At 56.3% G+C, this 15,249-nt stretch overlaps 1 protein-coding gene across 1 annotated transcript in view; it reads left to right on the top strand.

Annotated features, from left to right (window-relative positions):
* The first annotated feature begins 5,270 nt into the window (after nt 1–5,270).
* The window catches only part of DYNC1H1 (dynein cytoplasmic 1 heavy chain 1), a 148,583-nt gene continuing 138,604 nt past the window's right edge, over nt 5,271–15,249 (top strand). Inside the window, exon 1 of the mRNA XM_088475206.1 lies at nt 5,271–5,619. Within this exon, the coding sequence (XP_088331332.1) occupies nt 5,367–5,619 (253 nt within the window). The 5' untranslated portion in view covers nt 5,271–5,366. The remainder of the gene's footprint in view (nt 5,620–15,249) is intronic.

The raw sequence follows: 15,249 nt of genomic DNA, 5'->3' as shown, positions 1-15,249 counted from the left end.
CTGAAGTGCCTGTGGCTCGGGGGCAGGGTATACAGGATGGACCTAGTGCATCCTGGGAGCAGCAAAAGCTTTAACTGCGTAGTGCCCGTGGATCCAGATCCAGCTATAGCCCCAAGGTCAACCCTGTGGACCCTGAAGTACAAAAACACAGGGAAAGTAAAATGGCTGACAGATTTAGAAAGAGAAACTCAGACAGTGCTAACATAGTCACATACAATGCAGAATAATAACACCTGCACTTACTGCCACTACTTAATTAACTACCCAGACTAAAGCTGGCCACACACTAGACCAACTTTCATCCAACCAACCAACTTGTTGATTGGTTGGAATGAAAATCTGGTAACGTATGGGAGTAACTGATGATCAGTAATTTGCTCCTAAATGCCAGAAAACAGATGAAAATGGTCATCAGACAAGTTTGTTAAATGTTTGATCTATACCAGTGGTTCTCAAACTCGGGGCCTGATTCAGAGCCGGACGCTATTTGCGCTCGCTCGTTCAGAAAAAGGGGCCGGCTATTTAAATTGAGTGCTCGCTCTTTGCAGTCTGTTGACGCCTCTTTGTCTGAGCGAGCGAACAAAATATGCGCTCGCTATTTTGTAAAGACGCCCCCTGGCCGTTCGCATCATACGTCATCTCCGCTATTTATTAGATTAATCGAGTACATCGAAAGGCGTCTGAACTGCTCGCAGTGCTTGTGGTTGGATTTTCCTACCGCAATCATGCGAACAGTTCAGGCTAAGAGACAACCAAGTGACATGGCTGATGACGCTGCTTTGTTAATTATGCACACCCTTAAAACGCCCATTTTGACCGTTTGGCGCGCCTGCGTTCGGATCTCCACTCCCCGTTTTCAAGCACCTTCCCGTTACCACCCACAAACGCCTCATCCTGTCACTCAAATTAGCAGGCACTCTCTATTTTGCGAACACACGATTTCCGACCGCACTGACTGGTTGGCGCATGCGCATTACGACCCATACGAACATCACTCGGAGCGAACGAGCGGCTCTGAATCAGGTCCTCGGTCCTCAGGACCCCACACAGGTCACCCAGCAGGTGAACAGGTGTAGTCATTCCTCAATGACACATTTTGAAAGATCCACAAGTGAAGCAAATTATTTCACTTGTGATTGTGAGGAGACCATGAAAACATGCACTGTGTGGGGTCCTGAGGACCAAGTTTGAGAACCTGTGATCTTTACAATTTGTTCAAACAATAGTTTTGTCCATTTTCTGGCATTTGGGAGCAAATTGCTGATTGTCATATACTTTCATACCTTACCAGATTTTCATCCCAACCAATCAACTAGTTGGATGTAAGTTGGTCTAGTGTGTGGCCAGCTTAAAGGTGCATTCACACGTAAAGATTTTCTATCCAACCATTAAACTAGTTGATTGGTTGGAATGAAAATCTGGTAAGGTAAATGTCAATCAGCAATTTGCTCCCAAACGCCGGAAAATGGACAAAAACTGTTGTTTGAACAAATTGTTTACAACAAACATTTAACAAACTTGTCTGACGACCATTTTCATTTAGGAGCAAATTGCTGATCATCAGTTACTCCCATACATTACCAGATTTTCATTCCAACCAATCAACTAGCTAGATAGTTGGACAGAAAATCTTTATGTGTGTATGCAGCTTTAGTGTCTGGTAGGATATAGTGCTACACACACTGACCATGTATGTAGGGGGACCCGGGCTCCGCAATGCCTGCTGTGATCTGCGACATTCAGTCAGAGAACATGGCCACCGGAGATCTGAGGGGGCGGATCCAGAGAGCTGCCACAGCCTAGCCAGACCGCAGTGGAAAGGCGCGCTGTGCAGCGGGCAGGAGCCGGCTGTTAGACAGGGTAGGCTGCCTCCCCTGGCCAGCGTTTAACCCCCGGGATGCTGGAGTGTTCCGCAAAACTCCAGCCCTGTTGTCCCTGGTGGTCTAGTGGAAGCGTAAGACTCAGGCCCTGATTCAGAGTCACTCGCAAAAAGCGAGCACTCGCTCTGAATCAGGGCAGGCGCTTGTTTTTTAAGTTGCAGCCTCCTGGCCGCTCGCATAACTGTGGGTGACCACCCACAGCTTATGCGAGTGGCCAGGTGATGGTTGTGATGGTCAAGACCATCGGGCTTGTGACGAGACCCTTACGGTAGGGTCTCGTGGCCGCAAGCCCAAGTGGACTGCATGCTCTAATAGAGCAGGAAGTCTACCTACTGACATCACGAGTGATGTCAATAGGGCCGCCCACAAACGGCAGGCGTTCCTGCAGGAACGCCTCCGTTTGCCCAACCACCCCCTCTCCCCGCCTTCCAAACGGGGTGAGCTGTCGATCGACAGCCGCCCCTTTTGGATGCGAGCGCCGGAGCGAGTGCTTTTTGCAGGGTGGTGGTGGCTCAGTGAGTGATGGAGCAGGGTGGTGGTGGCTCAATGAGTGTGATGGGGCAGGGTGGTGGCTCAGTGAGTGAGGGGGCAGGGTGGTGGTGGCTCAGTGAGTGAGGGGGCAGGGTACTGGTGGCTCAGTGAGTGATGGGGCAGGGTGGTGGCTCAGTGAGTGAGGGGGCAGTGTGGTGGCGGCTCAGTGAGTGATGGAGCAGGGTGGTGGTGGCTCAGTGAGTGTGATGGGGCAGGATGGCAGCTCAGTGAGTGATGGGCAGGGTGGCAGCTCATTGTGTCATGGGGAAGCTCAGTGAGTGTGATGGGGCAGGATGGCAGCTCAGTGAGTGATGGAGCAGGGTGGTGGTGGCTCAGTGAGTGAGGGAGTGGTGGTGGCTCAGTGAGTGATGGAGCAGGGTGGTGGTGGCTCAGTGAGTGAGGGGGCAGGGTGGTGGTGGCTCAGTGAGTGATGGAGCAGGGTGGTGGTGGCTCAGTGAGTGTGATGGGGCAGGGTGGTGGCTCAGTGAGTGAGGGGGCAGTGTGGTTGTGGCTCAGTGAGAGTGAGTGGGGGGCAGGGTGGTGGTGGCTCAGTGAGTGAGGGGGCAGGGTGGTTGTGGCTCAGTGAGTGGGGGCAGGGTGGTGGTGGCTCAGTGAGTGAGGGGGCATGGTACTGGTTGCTCAGTGAGTGAGGGGGCAGGGTGGTGGTGGCTCAGTGAGTGAGGGGGCAGGGTACTGGTGGCTCAGTGAGTGATGGGGCAGGGTGGTGGCGGCTCAGTGAGTGATGGAGCAGGGTGGTGGTGGCTCAGTGAGTGTGATGGGGCAGGATGGCAGCTCATTGTGTCATGGGGAAGCTCAGTGAGTGTGATGGGGCAGGATGGCAGCTCAGTGAGTGATGGAGCAGGGTGGTGGTGGCTCAGTGAGTGAGGGAGTGGTGGTGGCTCAGTGAGTGATGGAGCAGGGTGGTGGTGGCTCAGTGAGTGAGGGGGCAGTGTGGTGGCGGCTCAGTGAGTGATGGAGCAGGGTGGTGGTGGCTCAGTGAGTGTGATGGGGCAGGATGGCAGCTCAGTGAGTGATGGGCAGGGTGGCAGCTCATTGTGTCATGGGGAAGCTCAGTGAGTGTGATGGGGCAGGATGGCAGCTCAGTGAGTGATGGAGCAGGGTGGTGGTGGCTCAGTGAGTGTGATGGGGCATGGTGGTGGCTCAGTGTGAGGGGGCAGGGTGGTTGTGGCTCAGTGAGTGGGGGGCAGGGTGGTGGTGGCTCAGTGAGTGATGGAGCAGGGTGGTGGTGGCTCAGTGAGTGAGGGGGCAGGGTACTGGTGGCTCAGTGAGTGAGGGGGCAGGGTGGTGGTGGCTCAGTGAGTGTGATGGGGCAGGGTGGTGGTGGCTCAGTGAGTGATGGGCAGGGTGGTGGTGGCTCAGTGAGTGTGAGGGCGCAGGGTGGTGATGGCTCAGTGAGTGTGATGGGGCAGGATGCAGCTCAGTGAGTGATGGAGCAGTGTGGTGGTGGCTCAGTGAGTGAGGGGGCAGGGTGGTGGTGGCTCAGTGAGTGTGATGGGGCAGAGTGGTGGCTCAGTGAGTGAGGGGGCAGGGTGGTGGTGGCTCAGTGAGTGGGGCGCAGGGTGGTGGTGGCTCAGTGAGTGTGATGGGGCAGGGTGGTGGCTCAGTGAGTGAGGGGGCAGGGTGGTGGTGGCTCAGTGAGTGAGGGGGCAGGGTACTGGTGGCTCAGTGAGTGATGGGGCAGGGTGGTGGCGGCTCAGTGAGTGATGGAGCAGGGTGGTGGTGGCTCAGTGAGTGTGATGGGGCAGGATGGCAGCTCAGTGAGTGATGGGCAGGGTGGCAGCTCATTGTGTCATGGGGAAGCTCAGTGAGTGTGATGGGGCAGGATGGCAGCTCAGTGAGTGATGGAGCAGGGTGGTGGTGGCTCAGTGAGTGAGGGAGTGGTGGTGGCTCAGTGAGTGATGGAGCAGGGTAGTGGTGGCTCAGTGAGTGTGATGGGGCAGGGTGGTGGCTCAGTGAGTGAGGGGGCAGGGTGGTTGTGGCTCAGTGAGTGGGGGGCAGGGTGGTGGTGGCTCAGTGAGTGAGGGGGCAGGGTACTGGTGGCTCAGTGAGTGAGGGGGCAGGGTGGTGGCTCAGTGAGTGAGGGGGCAGGGTGGTGGTGGCTCAGTGAGTGTGATGGGGCAGGGTGGTGGTGGTGGCTCAGTGAGTGATGGGCAGGGTGGTGGTGGCTCAGTGAGTGTGAGGGCGCAGGGTGGTGATGGCTCAGTGAGTGTGATGGGGCAGGATGCAGCTCAGTGAGTGATGGAGCAGTGTGGTGGTGGCTCAGTGAGTGAGGGGGCAGGGTGGTGGTGGCTCAGTGAGTGTGATGGGGCAGAGTGGTGGCTCAGTGAGTGAGGGGGCAGGGTGGTGGTGGCTCAGTGAGTGGGGGGCAGGGTGGTGGTGGCTCAGTGAGTGTGATGGGGCAGGGTGGTGGCTCAGTGAGTGAGGGGGCAGGGTGGTGGTGGCTCAGTGAGTGGGGCGCAGGGTGGTGGTGGCTCAGAGAGTGTGATGGGGCAGGGTGGTGGCTCAGTGAGTGAGGGGGCAGGGTGGTGGTGGCTCAGTGAGTGAGGGGGCAGGGTGGTGGTGGCTCAGTGAGTGAGGGGGCAGGGTGGTGGCTCAGTGAGTGATGGAGCAGGGTGGTGGCTCAGTGAGGGGGCAGGGTGGTGGTGGCTCAGTGAGTGAGGGGGCAGGGTGTTGATGGTGGACAAAGCGCTGTGTAATGCTGCGGACTTGCCGCGCGGTGCCTGATGGGAGATGTAGTTCCCTCGCTAAACACAGACAGGCGGGAGGTGGGTGTGAGAACTACAGCTCCCAGAAACCCCCTGGCGGCTGCGGCTCCTCCTCCCGCTGTGTCAGTCTCCTGCAGCAGCCGCTCCCCGCTCACTGACACTCAGACTCCGGCTCAGTTACCGGCTCTCCGGTCTCTGTGCCTCCTCAGCCTCTCCGGTGTCTGTGCTGATGTCGGATCCGGGCGGGGGAGATGACGGCGGCCCCGGCCTGGAGGTGTCGGCCGCGGTGCAGAACGTTGCGGACCCGTTGGTGCTGCAGAAACACATCCGGAAGCTGGTGCCGCTGCTGCTGGAAGATGGCGGCGATGCCCCGGCCTCCCTGGAGGCAGCTCTGGAGGAGAAGAGCGCCCTGGAGCAGATGAGGAAGTTCCTGTCTGATCCTCAGGTGCACACAGTGTTGGTGGAGAGGAGCGCCCTGAAAGGTGAGGTCCTATCCCTGGCCGGCTGTGTGGCCCCTGTCCCTGGTGTCACTGGCCGGCTGTGTGGTCCCTGGTGTCACTGGCCGGCTGTGTGGCCCCTGTCCCTGGTGTCACTGGCCGGCTGTGTGGCCCCTGTCCCTGGTTGGCTGTGGCCCCTATTCTGGAATTGTAGCGTCCAGGCTGTTTGCACATAGTGCCCCAGTGTGTGCTCCCAGCCGTTCCATCTCCTTCTGACACCTATAGCCATGCCAGGCCCTGGTGCTGGGTACACGCTACATGATGATGGGCCCCAGGTGCTGGCTACACGCTACAGTATGATGGGCCCCCGGTGCTGGCTACACGCTACATGATGATGGGCCCCCGGTGCCGGCTACACGCTACATGATGATGGGCCCCCGGTGCTGGCTACACGCTACATGATGATGGGCCCCCGGTGCTGGCTACACGCTACATGATGATGGGCCCCTGGTGCTGGCTACACGCTACATGATGATGGGCCCCTGGTGCTGGCTACACGCTACATGATGATGGTCCTTGTATGACGGATATTGTAGCTGTGCCGGGCTGAGAATCGCATAGTGTGACTGTACACATCTTACACTTATGCAGAATAACATGGAAGCTTGATCTTAGCACATACAGTACCCAGCAGCATGACACATGACGGGGGGGGACACATGACGGAGGCTGCACTAATGGACTCCTCTCCTGCATTGTTCTGCTTGCATTAGGCTGGAGTAGTGACAGCTGTAAGGTAATGGGAGGAAGCGTGATCATATACTATCAGGGGATTACATGGCAGCAACAGAGATTTCCCACTATGATCTATCGCTGTTACCTAAAGGATGCTCGGTCTCTTTGCTCTGGGGATGCTGTGTGTGTGGGATGCTGTGTGTGTGGGATGCTGTGTGGGATGCTGTGTGTGTGGGATGCTGTGTGTGTGGGATGCTGTGTGTGTGGGATGCTGTGTGTGTGGGATGCTGTGTGTGTGGGATGCTGTGTGTGTGGGATGCTGTGTGTGTGGGATGCTGTGTGTGTGGGATGCTGTGTGTGTGGGATGCTGTGTGTGTGGGATGCTGTGTGTGTGTGTGGGATGCTGTGTGTGTGTGTGGGATGCTGTGTGTGTGTGTGGGATGCTGTGTGTGTGTGTGGGATGCTGTGTGTGTGTGTGGGATGCTGTGTGTGTGTGTGTGTGTGGGATGCTGTGTGTGGGATGCTGTGTGTGTGTGTGTGTGGGATGCTGTGTGTGGGATGCTGTGTGTGTGTGTGGGATGCTGTGTGTGTGTGTGTGGGATGCTGTGTGTGTGTGTGGGATGCTGTGTGTGTGTGTGTGGGATGCTGTGTGTGTGTGTGTGGGATGCTGTGTGTGTGTGTGTGGGATGCTGTGTGTGTGTGTGTGTGGGATGCTGTGTGTGTGTGTGTGGGATGCTGTGTGTGTGTGTGTGGGATGCTGTGTGTGTGTGTGTGGGATGCTGTGTGTGTGTGTGTGGGATGCTGTGTGTGTGTGTGGGATGCTGTGTGTGTGTGTGGGATGCTGTGTGTGTGTGTGTGTGGGATGCTGTGTGTGTGTGTGTGGGATGCTGTGTGTGTGTGTGTGGGATGCTGTGTGTGTGTGTGTGGGATGCTGTGTGTGTGTGTGTGGGATGCTGTGTGTGTGTGTGTGGGATGCTGTGTGTGTGTGTGTGTGGGATGCTGTGTGTGTGTGTGTGTGTGGGATGCTGTGTGTGTGTGTGTGTGGGATGCTGTGTGTGTGTGGGATGCTGTGTGTGTGTGTGTGGGATGCTGTGTGTGTGTGTGTGGGATGCTGTGTGTGTGTGTGTGGGATGCTGTGTGTGTGTGGGATGCTGTGTGTGTGTGTGTGTGTGGGATGCTGTGTGTGGGATGCTGTGTGTGTGTGTGTGTGTGTGTGTGGGATGCTGTGTGTGTGTGGGATGCTGTGTGTGTGTGTGTGGGATGCTGTGTGTGTGTGTGGGATGCTGTGTGTGTGTGTGGGGGATGCTGTGTGTGTGTGTGGGGGATGCTGTGTGTGTGTGTGGGGGATGCTGTGTGTGGGGGATGCTGTGTGTGTGTGGGGGATGCTGTGTGTGTGTGTGGGGGATGCTGTGTGTGTGTGTGGGGGATGCTGTGTGTGTGTGTGTGGGGGATGCTGTGTGTGTGTGTGTGTGGGATGCTGTGTGTGTGTGTGGGATGCTGTGTGTGTGTGGGATGCTGTGTGTGTGTGGGATGCTGTGTGTGTGTGTGGGATGCTGTGTGTGTGTGTGGGATGCTGTGTGTGTGTGTGGGGGATGCTGTGTGTGGGGGATGCTGTGTGTGGGGGATGCTGTGTGTGTGTGGGGGATGCTGTGTGTGTGTGGGGGATGCTGTGTGTGTGTGTGGGGGATGCTGTGTGTGTGTGTGGGGGATGCTGTGTGTGTGTGTGTGTGGGATGCTGTGTGTGTGTGTGTGGGATGCTGTGTGTGTGTGTGTGGGATGCTGTGTGTGTGTGTGTGGGATGCTGTGTGTGTGTGTGGGATGCGCTGTGTGTGTGTGGGATGCGCTGTGTGTGTGTGTGGGATGCGCTGTGTGTGTGTGTGGGATGCGCTGTGTGTGTGTGTGTGGGATGCGCTGTGTGTGTGTGTGGGATGCGCTGTGTGTGTGTGTGGGATGCGCTGTGTGTGGGATGCTGTGTGTGTGTGTGTGGGATGCTGTGTGTGTGTGTGTGGGATGCTGTGTGTGTGTGTGTGTGTGGGATGCTGTGTGTGTGTGTGTGTGTGTGTGGGATGCTGTGTGTGTGTGTGTGTGTGTGTGGGATGCTGTGTGTGTGTGTGTGTGTGTGGGATGCTGTGTGTGTGTGTGTGTGTGTGTGTGTGGGATGCTGTGTGTGTGTGGGATGCTGTGTGTGTGTGGGATGCTGTGTGTGTGTGTGTGTGTGTGGGATGCTGTGTGTGTGGGGGATGCTGTGTGTGTGTGTGGGGGATGCTGTGTGTGTGTGTGTGTGGGGGGGGATGCTGTGTGTTTGTGGGGGATGCTATGGGGATTCTAGCTCATTAATGCGTCTGGAGAGTGAGTAGTCAGCGAGTCTCTATACCAGTGGGCAGCGTGCCTGTTGGAGGAGCTGTGATTTCTGGCTTGGCACATTTCCGTTGTGTAGTAGGGCCTTTTCACATAGGCGCAGTGTGGATACAATTGCCTTTACAGGGCTGGATAGAAGCGTACATACACATCCTGTTTTCTGATGTATCATTTGCACCCAGTACTGCATGCAATGCCTATTAATAAGCCCAAGCATATAGATAGGGACGGGTACAGTGCAGATTTGCCGTACACTGCAGACAGTGCGAAGGCATTAACACGAACAAGTTTGCTGCTGTGTCGCGTTTTCTTTGATATGTTTGGAGTGCAGCACTTTGGTTTCTGGTACAGGTTGATTCTCCCATATCCAAAATGCTTGGGACCAGGGATATTTTTGATAACTGAATATTCCATATTTCTACGGGGTCCATAGGGTATCCACAGGATACCTTGGGGTATAGGCGATGGTGGCAGACACCGGGCACCTCAGAGTTAACATTTTCAGCCTCCCAGGATGCACTGGGGTCCCTCTCCTATACCCCGCCCCCGAGTTTCGTAGGTGCCCGGCTCGGAGTCAGATCACCATATTCAGGTTGCCATCAGAGCTGCCGAGTGTTCACTTGGCAATGAGGTTACTGGCCTCCATGATGTCAATGTTCGACTTGGTGGAATATGCCCAGTTTCACTCCAGACCTCTGCAGAAATTGATCCTCTCCAGATGGAATGTGTTGCCCCATTGGATAAAGACACAGACCATGGTGCTTTCTCCGGGGGTACATCTGTCTCTGGCCTGGTGGCTGCAGACGACTCACCTGAACAAGGGACGCCCCTTTTGGGTGGCAAACTGGGTCCTTCTGACAATGGATGCCAGTCTCCAGGGCTGGGGAGCAGTGACTGGTCCACACTTGTTCTAAGGCAGGTGGACTCCAGCAGAATCTGCGCTTCCAATAAACTTCTTGGAAGTTCGGGCAGTATTCAAAGCTCTCCAGCAAGCAAAACATGTTCTCCACGGAACACCCGTGCATGTACAATCGGACAACGCCACCACTGTGGCTTACATAAGCTGCGAAGGAGGAACCCGAAGTTAGGCGGCCCTGACAGAGGTGTCCCGCATTCTGACTTTTGCGGAGGGCAATCTCCCTGCCATCTCAGCGGTGTTCATACCAGGAGTCCTCAACTGGGAAGCAGACTTTCTCAGCCGTCAAGATGTGCATCCAAGAGAATGGTCTCTTCACCAGGAGGTCTTTCAACTCCTGGTGGACAAGTGGGGCCTTCCAGAGATAGATAGACCTCATGGCCTCCAGACACAACAACAAGTTGCCTGTGTACGGGTCAAGAACAAGAGATACGGAGGCTCTTCTGGCAGATGGTCTGTCGGTCCGGTGGACCTTCTGGTTTGCATACCTCTTCCCTCCATTCTCCCTTCTTCCTCCAGTGGTTTGAAAATTCAAGCAAGAAGGCGGCACGCTCCTGTTGATAGCTCCAGCATGGCCCAGACGTCATTGGTACTCAGATCTTCGGAGTCTCTCCATAGACACTCCGATGCTGTTGCCTCAACGTCAGGACCTGTTGTCTCAAGGTCCTTGCCATTACCCAGACCTAAGTCATCTTTGACGGCGTGGCTGTTGAGACTGCCCTCTTAAGGTCCAGGGGTTTCTACTTCAGGGTCCATAGGGGGTCCACAGGGTTGACCTTGGGGTATAGCTGGATCTGGATCCATGGGCACCACGCAGTTAAAGCTTTGCTGCTCCCAGGATGCACTTGGGTCCGTCCTCCTCTATACCCCGCCCCGGCCACAGGCACCTCAGTTTTAGTTGGTGCCCGGCCGGAGTCGGGTCACCCTGCGCAGTGGGGCTGCATAAGCCCCTAAGCTTTATTCTTTATTTTTTTTAAAAAAAAAAGATTTTATTATTTTATTTTTACTGTCTTCAGAGCGGCAGCATCAGACTGTCCATCTGGACGTCTACGCTGCCGCTCCAACAGCCCCGCTGGCGCTGCGACGCCGGTACTGATCCGGGGATCGCAGCGGGACCCCGGAGTCAGTACTAGCGTGGCTCCGGGACCACCCAAGGACTGCTGCCGAACTGAAGGGGCCAGGTAAGCCGCGTGCAGCGCTGTCAGCGCTGCACGCGGGGAAAATGCAGTCTTCATGCTGCCGGTCTCTGGGGACAGACCGGCGGCGCTAGTAGCGGCGGCGGGCTCCCCCTCTTCAGGAATACCCCGCGTGTCCGCTGGCCCCCGGGGTGTAAGTACCGGCGGGGAACCGGCTTCCCCGGGGGTTTAGTACTAGCAGGGGAGGCAGCCTTCCCTGCTTCAGCGCTCCTCCCCTCAGCCCAGGGCGCCTTCTCTCATGTGTGCTGGCATCGCTGGGCTGTTCTCACTTGGCCACTCCTCCTCAGAGCTCTCCGGCGGCCATCTTCCTCAGGCAGCATCGCAGAGCTCCCAGGCAGGCTTCCAGTGGACCAGTCCCCCTACGTACCTCTCCCCCTGCAAAGGACTGTGTTCGCAGCGCTATAGCCCTCCCAGACACTGAATCTGGGAGGTTGATTGTAGCGGAAGGTGCAGTGAGTATAACTTCTCTGCCTGGTATGTGACTTTTTGCTAGTGCTGCTGTCTGTGCTTATTTTCTACTTACTGTCAGCTTTTTACCTATCCCTTTCCTTCTCCTACGGCCCGCAGGTGCGTGGGGGAGGGGTGTTCTTTCTGTGTACCTCACTTATATAAATCTACGTATTTGTGAGGTCCGTCACATACTGCGGTGTGCTCCTCAGTACCATATTGTGGGCTGTTTGGGTTGCATACTTGGGAGTGCGTGGGTGTTATACGCCTTACCTCGTTTCGGTGAGACACTTTTTTTGCAAAAAAGTTTGTCATGTCTGATGAGGGGAATGAGCGCTCCGAGGCTCCTGTGTTGTTTTCCTGCCGACGCTGTTCGGCAGGGCTTGACGGGGCAGATTTGTCTCAGAACGGTCTGTGCGGGCAGTGCCAGTTGGTACCTGGACCCTCTAAACCCCCGGTGGCGCAGGATCCTCTGTGGGCAATGTTTACGCAAGTGCTGGCGTCAATCGCGGACCGACTTGCGGTCCCGACTGCGGCCCCTTCTAGGACGTTGCCCCAGCCTACCATGCCCCGTTCCCCGGGTGTGACTCGTCTGGTGCAGTCTCCTCCCGGGTCTCAGACTGTGGGTCCTTATGCAGGTTTGCCGGTATACGTGCAAACCCCCACGGTGCCGCAGCAGTCGATGGTACCTTTTCAGGGGTATCCTCAGGCAGTACCCCCGCCTTGGGTGGATGTCCTCTCCAGCTCTGTTCAGAGTCTGGCGGCTTCGTCATCGGCTTTTCAACATATGTTGCACAGTGATTTGCCCCCACGGGCGTCCAAGCGTTCCGTTCCGGCTTCACTGGCGGCTCAGTTCACGGACACGGACGTGTTTTCGGATGACGGGAAGATCCATGAAGACTCTGACTCGGATGCCGGGGCCCAGGAGATGGAGGCTAAGTCTTCCATTAATGTGCCGGCATTGGTTAGGGCGGTGCGGGCCATCCTTCACATTGAGGAGGATGTGCCCGCCCCCAGGTCAAAATACCCAAATTTTAAAAAGGCCAAGGTAGCTTCGACGGTTTTTCCCCTGTCCGATCAATTGACGGATCATATGGCAGGGGCCTGGCAGTTGCCCAGCAAGAGGTTCCAACCGCAGAAGCGGTTGGCTTCGAACTATCTGTTTCCGGAGGCTCATTGCAGGAAGTGGGAAACTCCTCCAGCGGTGGATTCCCACGTTACCCGCTTAATTAAAAGCGCTACGCTGCCTTTGCCGTCGATCTCCTCCCTGAAGGATCCCACGGACAGGAAGGTGGAGACTTGTTTGAAGTCTATCTACTCTCTCTCGGGGGCGGTGGCCCGTCCGTCCATGGCCATCTCTTGGGTGGCTAAGGCCATCGAGAGCTGGGCCAATGCTTTGGAGGATACCTTTCCGGAAGATGCTCCGGAGATCCAGAGAGCGTTGATAGGTCAAATGAGGGATGCGGCTTCCTACATTGGGGAAGCATCGTTAGACGCAAGCCTGCTAACCTCTCGGGTGTCGGCTGCAGCTGTGTCGGCGCGTCGGTCCTTGTGGCTGAGGTCTTGGAGAGCTGACGCTGACTCCAAGAAGGGACTGAAGGCCTTACCTTTTAATGGGGAGTTGCTTTTTGGTCCAGACTTGGACAAAATTGTGGACACTCTGGCTAAGTCTAAATCAGCCTTCCTCCCTTCGGCTTCTGCTCCTACCAAGGTACGGAGCTCTGCTTTTCGGTCCTTTCGGGTTCAGGGCAAGGCAAAAGGTCAGTCCTTCCCGAGGCAGTCGACGACCAAGGCCGCTTCTAAGCCCAAGAAGCAGCCCTGGAGTGCCAGGCGCCCTTCTTCCAAGCAGGAAGATAAACCTTCTGCCTGATGGGACGGGCCTCCCTCTGGGGGACCCCAGAGTGGGAGGCCGACTTCTTCAATTTGCCCAGTGCTGGCACAATACCACCACGGATGCCTGGGTTCGAGAAGTGGTCTCCCAGGGGTACGCCCTGTCTTTTCGGCACAGACCGCCCCACCAGTTTTTCTGCACGAGTCCTTCTCCGGATACGACCAAGTCTTTACAGATTCAGGAAGCTATAGAGTCCTTGCTGACAGCAGGGGTCATTGTTCCCGTTCCTCAATTACAACGAGGGACAGGGTTCTATTCTTCTCTGTTTCTGGTGCGGAAACTCAATGGTTCTCATCGCCCTATCCTCAACTTGAAGTCTCTGAACAAATTCCTCAGAGTTCCCAAGTTCAGGATGGAAACGTTACGTTCCATCATTCTGGCGATGGAGCGATGGGATTACATGGTGTCCCTGGATATCCAGGACGCCTACCTCCATGTTCCGATAGCACCTTCGCACCAGCGGTATCTGAGGTTCGCTATCCTTCAACACAATTACCAGTTCCGGGCGCTACCCTTTGGTCTCTCCACGGCACCGAGGGTGTTCACGAAGATTATGGCGGTCATGGCCGCACATCTTCGGAACCAGAATGTACGGCTACTACCGTATCTGGACGACCTCCTGTTGCTGGCGAGTTCCCCGGAGGTACTGCTTCATCATCTCCACTTGACGGTCGCTTGCCTGCAAGCGCACGGGTGGCTGATAAATTGGAAAAAGTCCTCTCTGATTCCATCTCAGCGGATGGTTCATTTGGGAGCCCTGCTGGATTCTCGGCAGCAAAGGATCTTCCTGACCCCGGAGAAGGTCTCCTCCCTGCAGCTGAGGATACACAGTTGCCTGAGCAGTTGCCGCCTGTCGGTCCATTCGGCTATGAGGGTTTCTACTTCAGGGTCCATAGGGTCCACAGGGTGACCTTGGGGTATAGCTGGATCCTGGATCCTCGGGCACCACGGAGTTAAAGCTTTTAGCTGCTCCCAGGATGCACTTGGGTCCAACCTCCCCTATACCCCGCCCCCGAGCCACAGGCACCTCAGTTTAAGATGGTGCCCGGCCGGAGTCGGGTCACCCTGCGGGGGGGGGGGCTGCAGGAGCAGCCCCCTAAAGCTTTTTATTTAACTAGGTTAAATTTATTTTTACATTAGTTCTTTTTTCCAGAGCGGCAGCGCTGGGCTGTCTGTAAGACGCCCACGCTGCCGCTCCTTCTCCCTGCTGGCGCCGCGACGCCAGCACTGAACTGGGGATCGCGGCGGGGGAAGCCAGAGTCTATACTAGCCGGACTCTGGCTTCCCCCGGGACTGCTGCCGGAAGACGCCGGGGAGATCAGGTAAGCCGCGCACCGCTGATTAGCGGCGGTGCGCGGGTAATGCCTTTTATATGCAGTCCCATGCCCCCGGTCTAGGGGACAGACCGGGGGCGCTAGCGGTGGCGGCGGGCCCCCCCTCCATCGGAGGCATACCCTGCCAGACCACTAGACCACCAGGGTAATTAAGCGGCAAGCGGGATGCCGCAACCTTGGGGGTTAAATATGCTAGCCAGGGGAGGAAGCCTTCCCTGTCAGCAGCTCCTCCCCTCAGCTCAGCGCGCCTTTCAGCTCGGAGTCTGGCGTCGCTGAGCTGCAGCTACTCGGGCCACTCCTCCTCTGAGGTCTCCAGCGGCCATTTTCTTACTGGCAGCGTGGATACTCTCAGGGAGCATGCGGACCGGTCCCCCTGTGTACCTCTCCCCTGCAAAAGGACAGTGTACACAGCACTATAGCCCTCCCAGACACTGAATCTGGGAGGTTGATTGTAGTGGAAAGGTGCAGTGAGTATATCTTCCTGCATGGTATGTGACTTTTGCTAGTGCTGCCTGTCTGTGTCTTTTTTCTACTTACTGTCAGCCTGTACCTATCCCTTTCCTTCTCCTACAAGCCCTACAGGTGTGCGGGGGAAGGGTGTTTCTACTGACCTCACCTATATAGATCACGTATTTGTGAGGTCCGTCACATACAGTTGTGTGCTACACGGTGCCATATTGTGGGCTGTTGTTCAGCACACTGGTGAGTGCGCACGTTTTCTTCCTAAGTCATGTCTGAGGAGGAGATTGAGCACTCCGGGGCTCCGGCATTGTTCTCCTGCAGGCGCTGTTCTGCAGG

Source organism: Taudactylus pleione, unplaced genomic scaffold (assembly GCF_031769625.1).
Source record: "Taudactylus pleione unplaced genomic scaffold, aTauple2 ptg000166l, whole genome shotgun sequence".
NCBI lineage: Eukaryota > Metazoa > Chordata > Amphibia > Anura > Myobatrachidae > Taudactylus > Taudactylus pleione.
The sequence above is the reverse complement of the archived record's forward strand: the minus strand, read 5'-3'. Positions and strand labels throughout refer to the sequence as shown.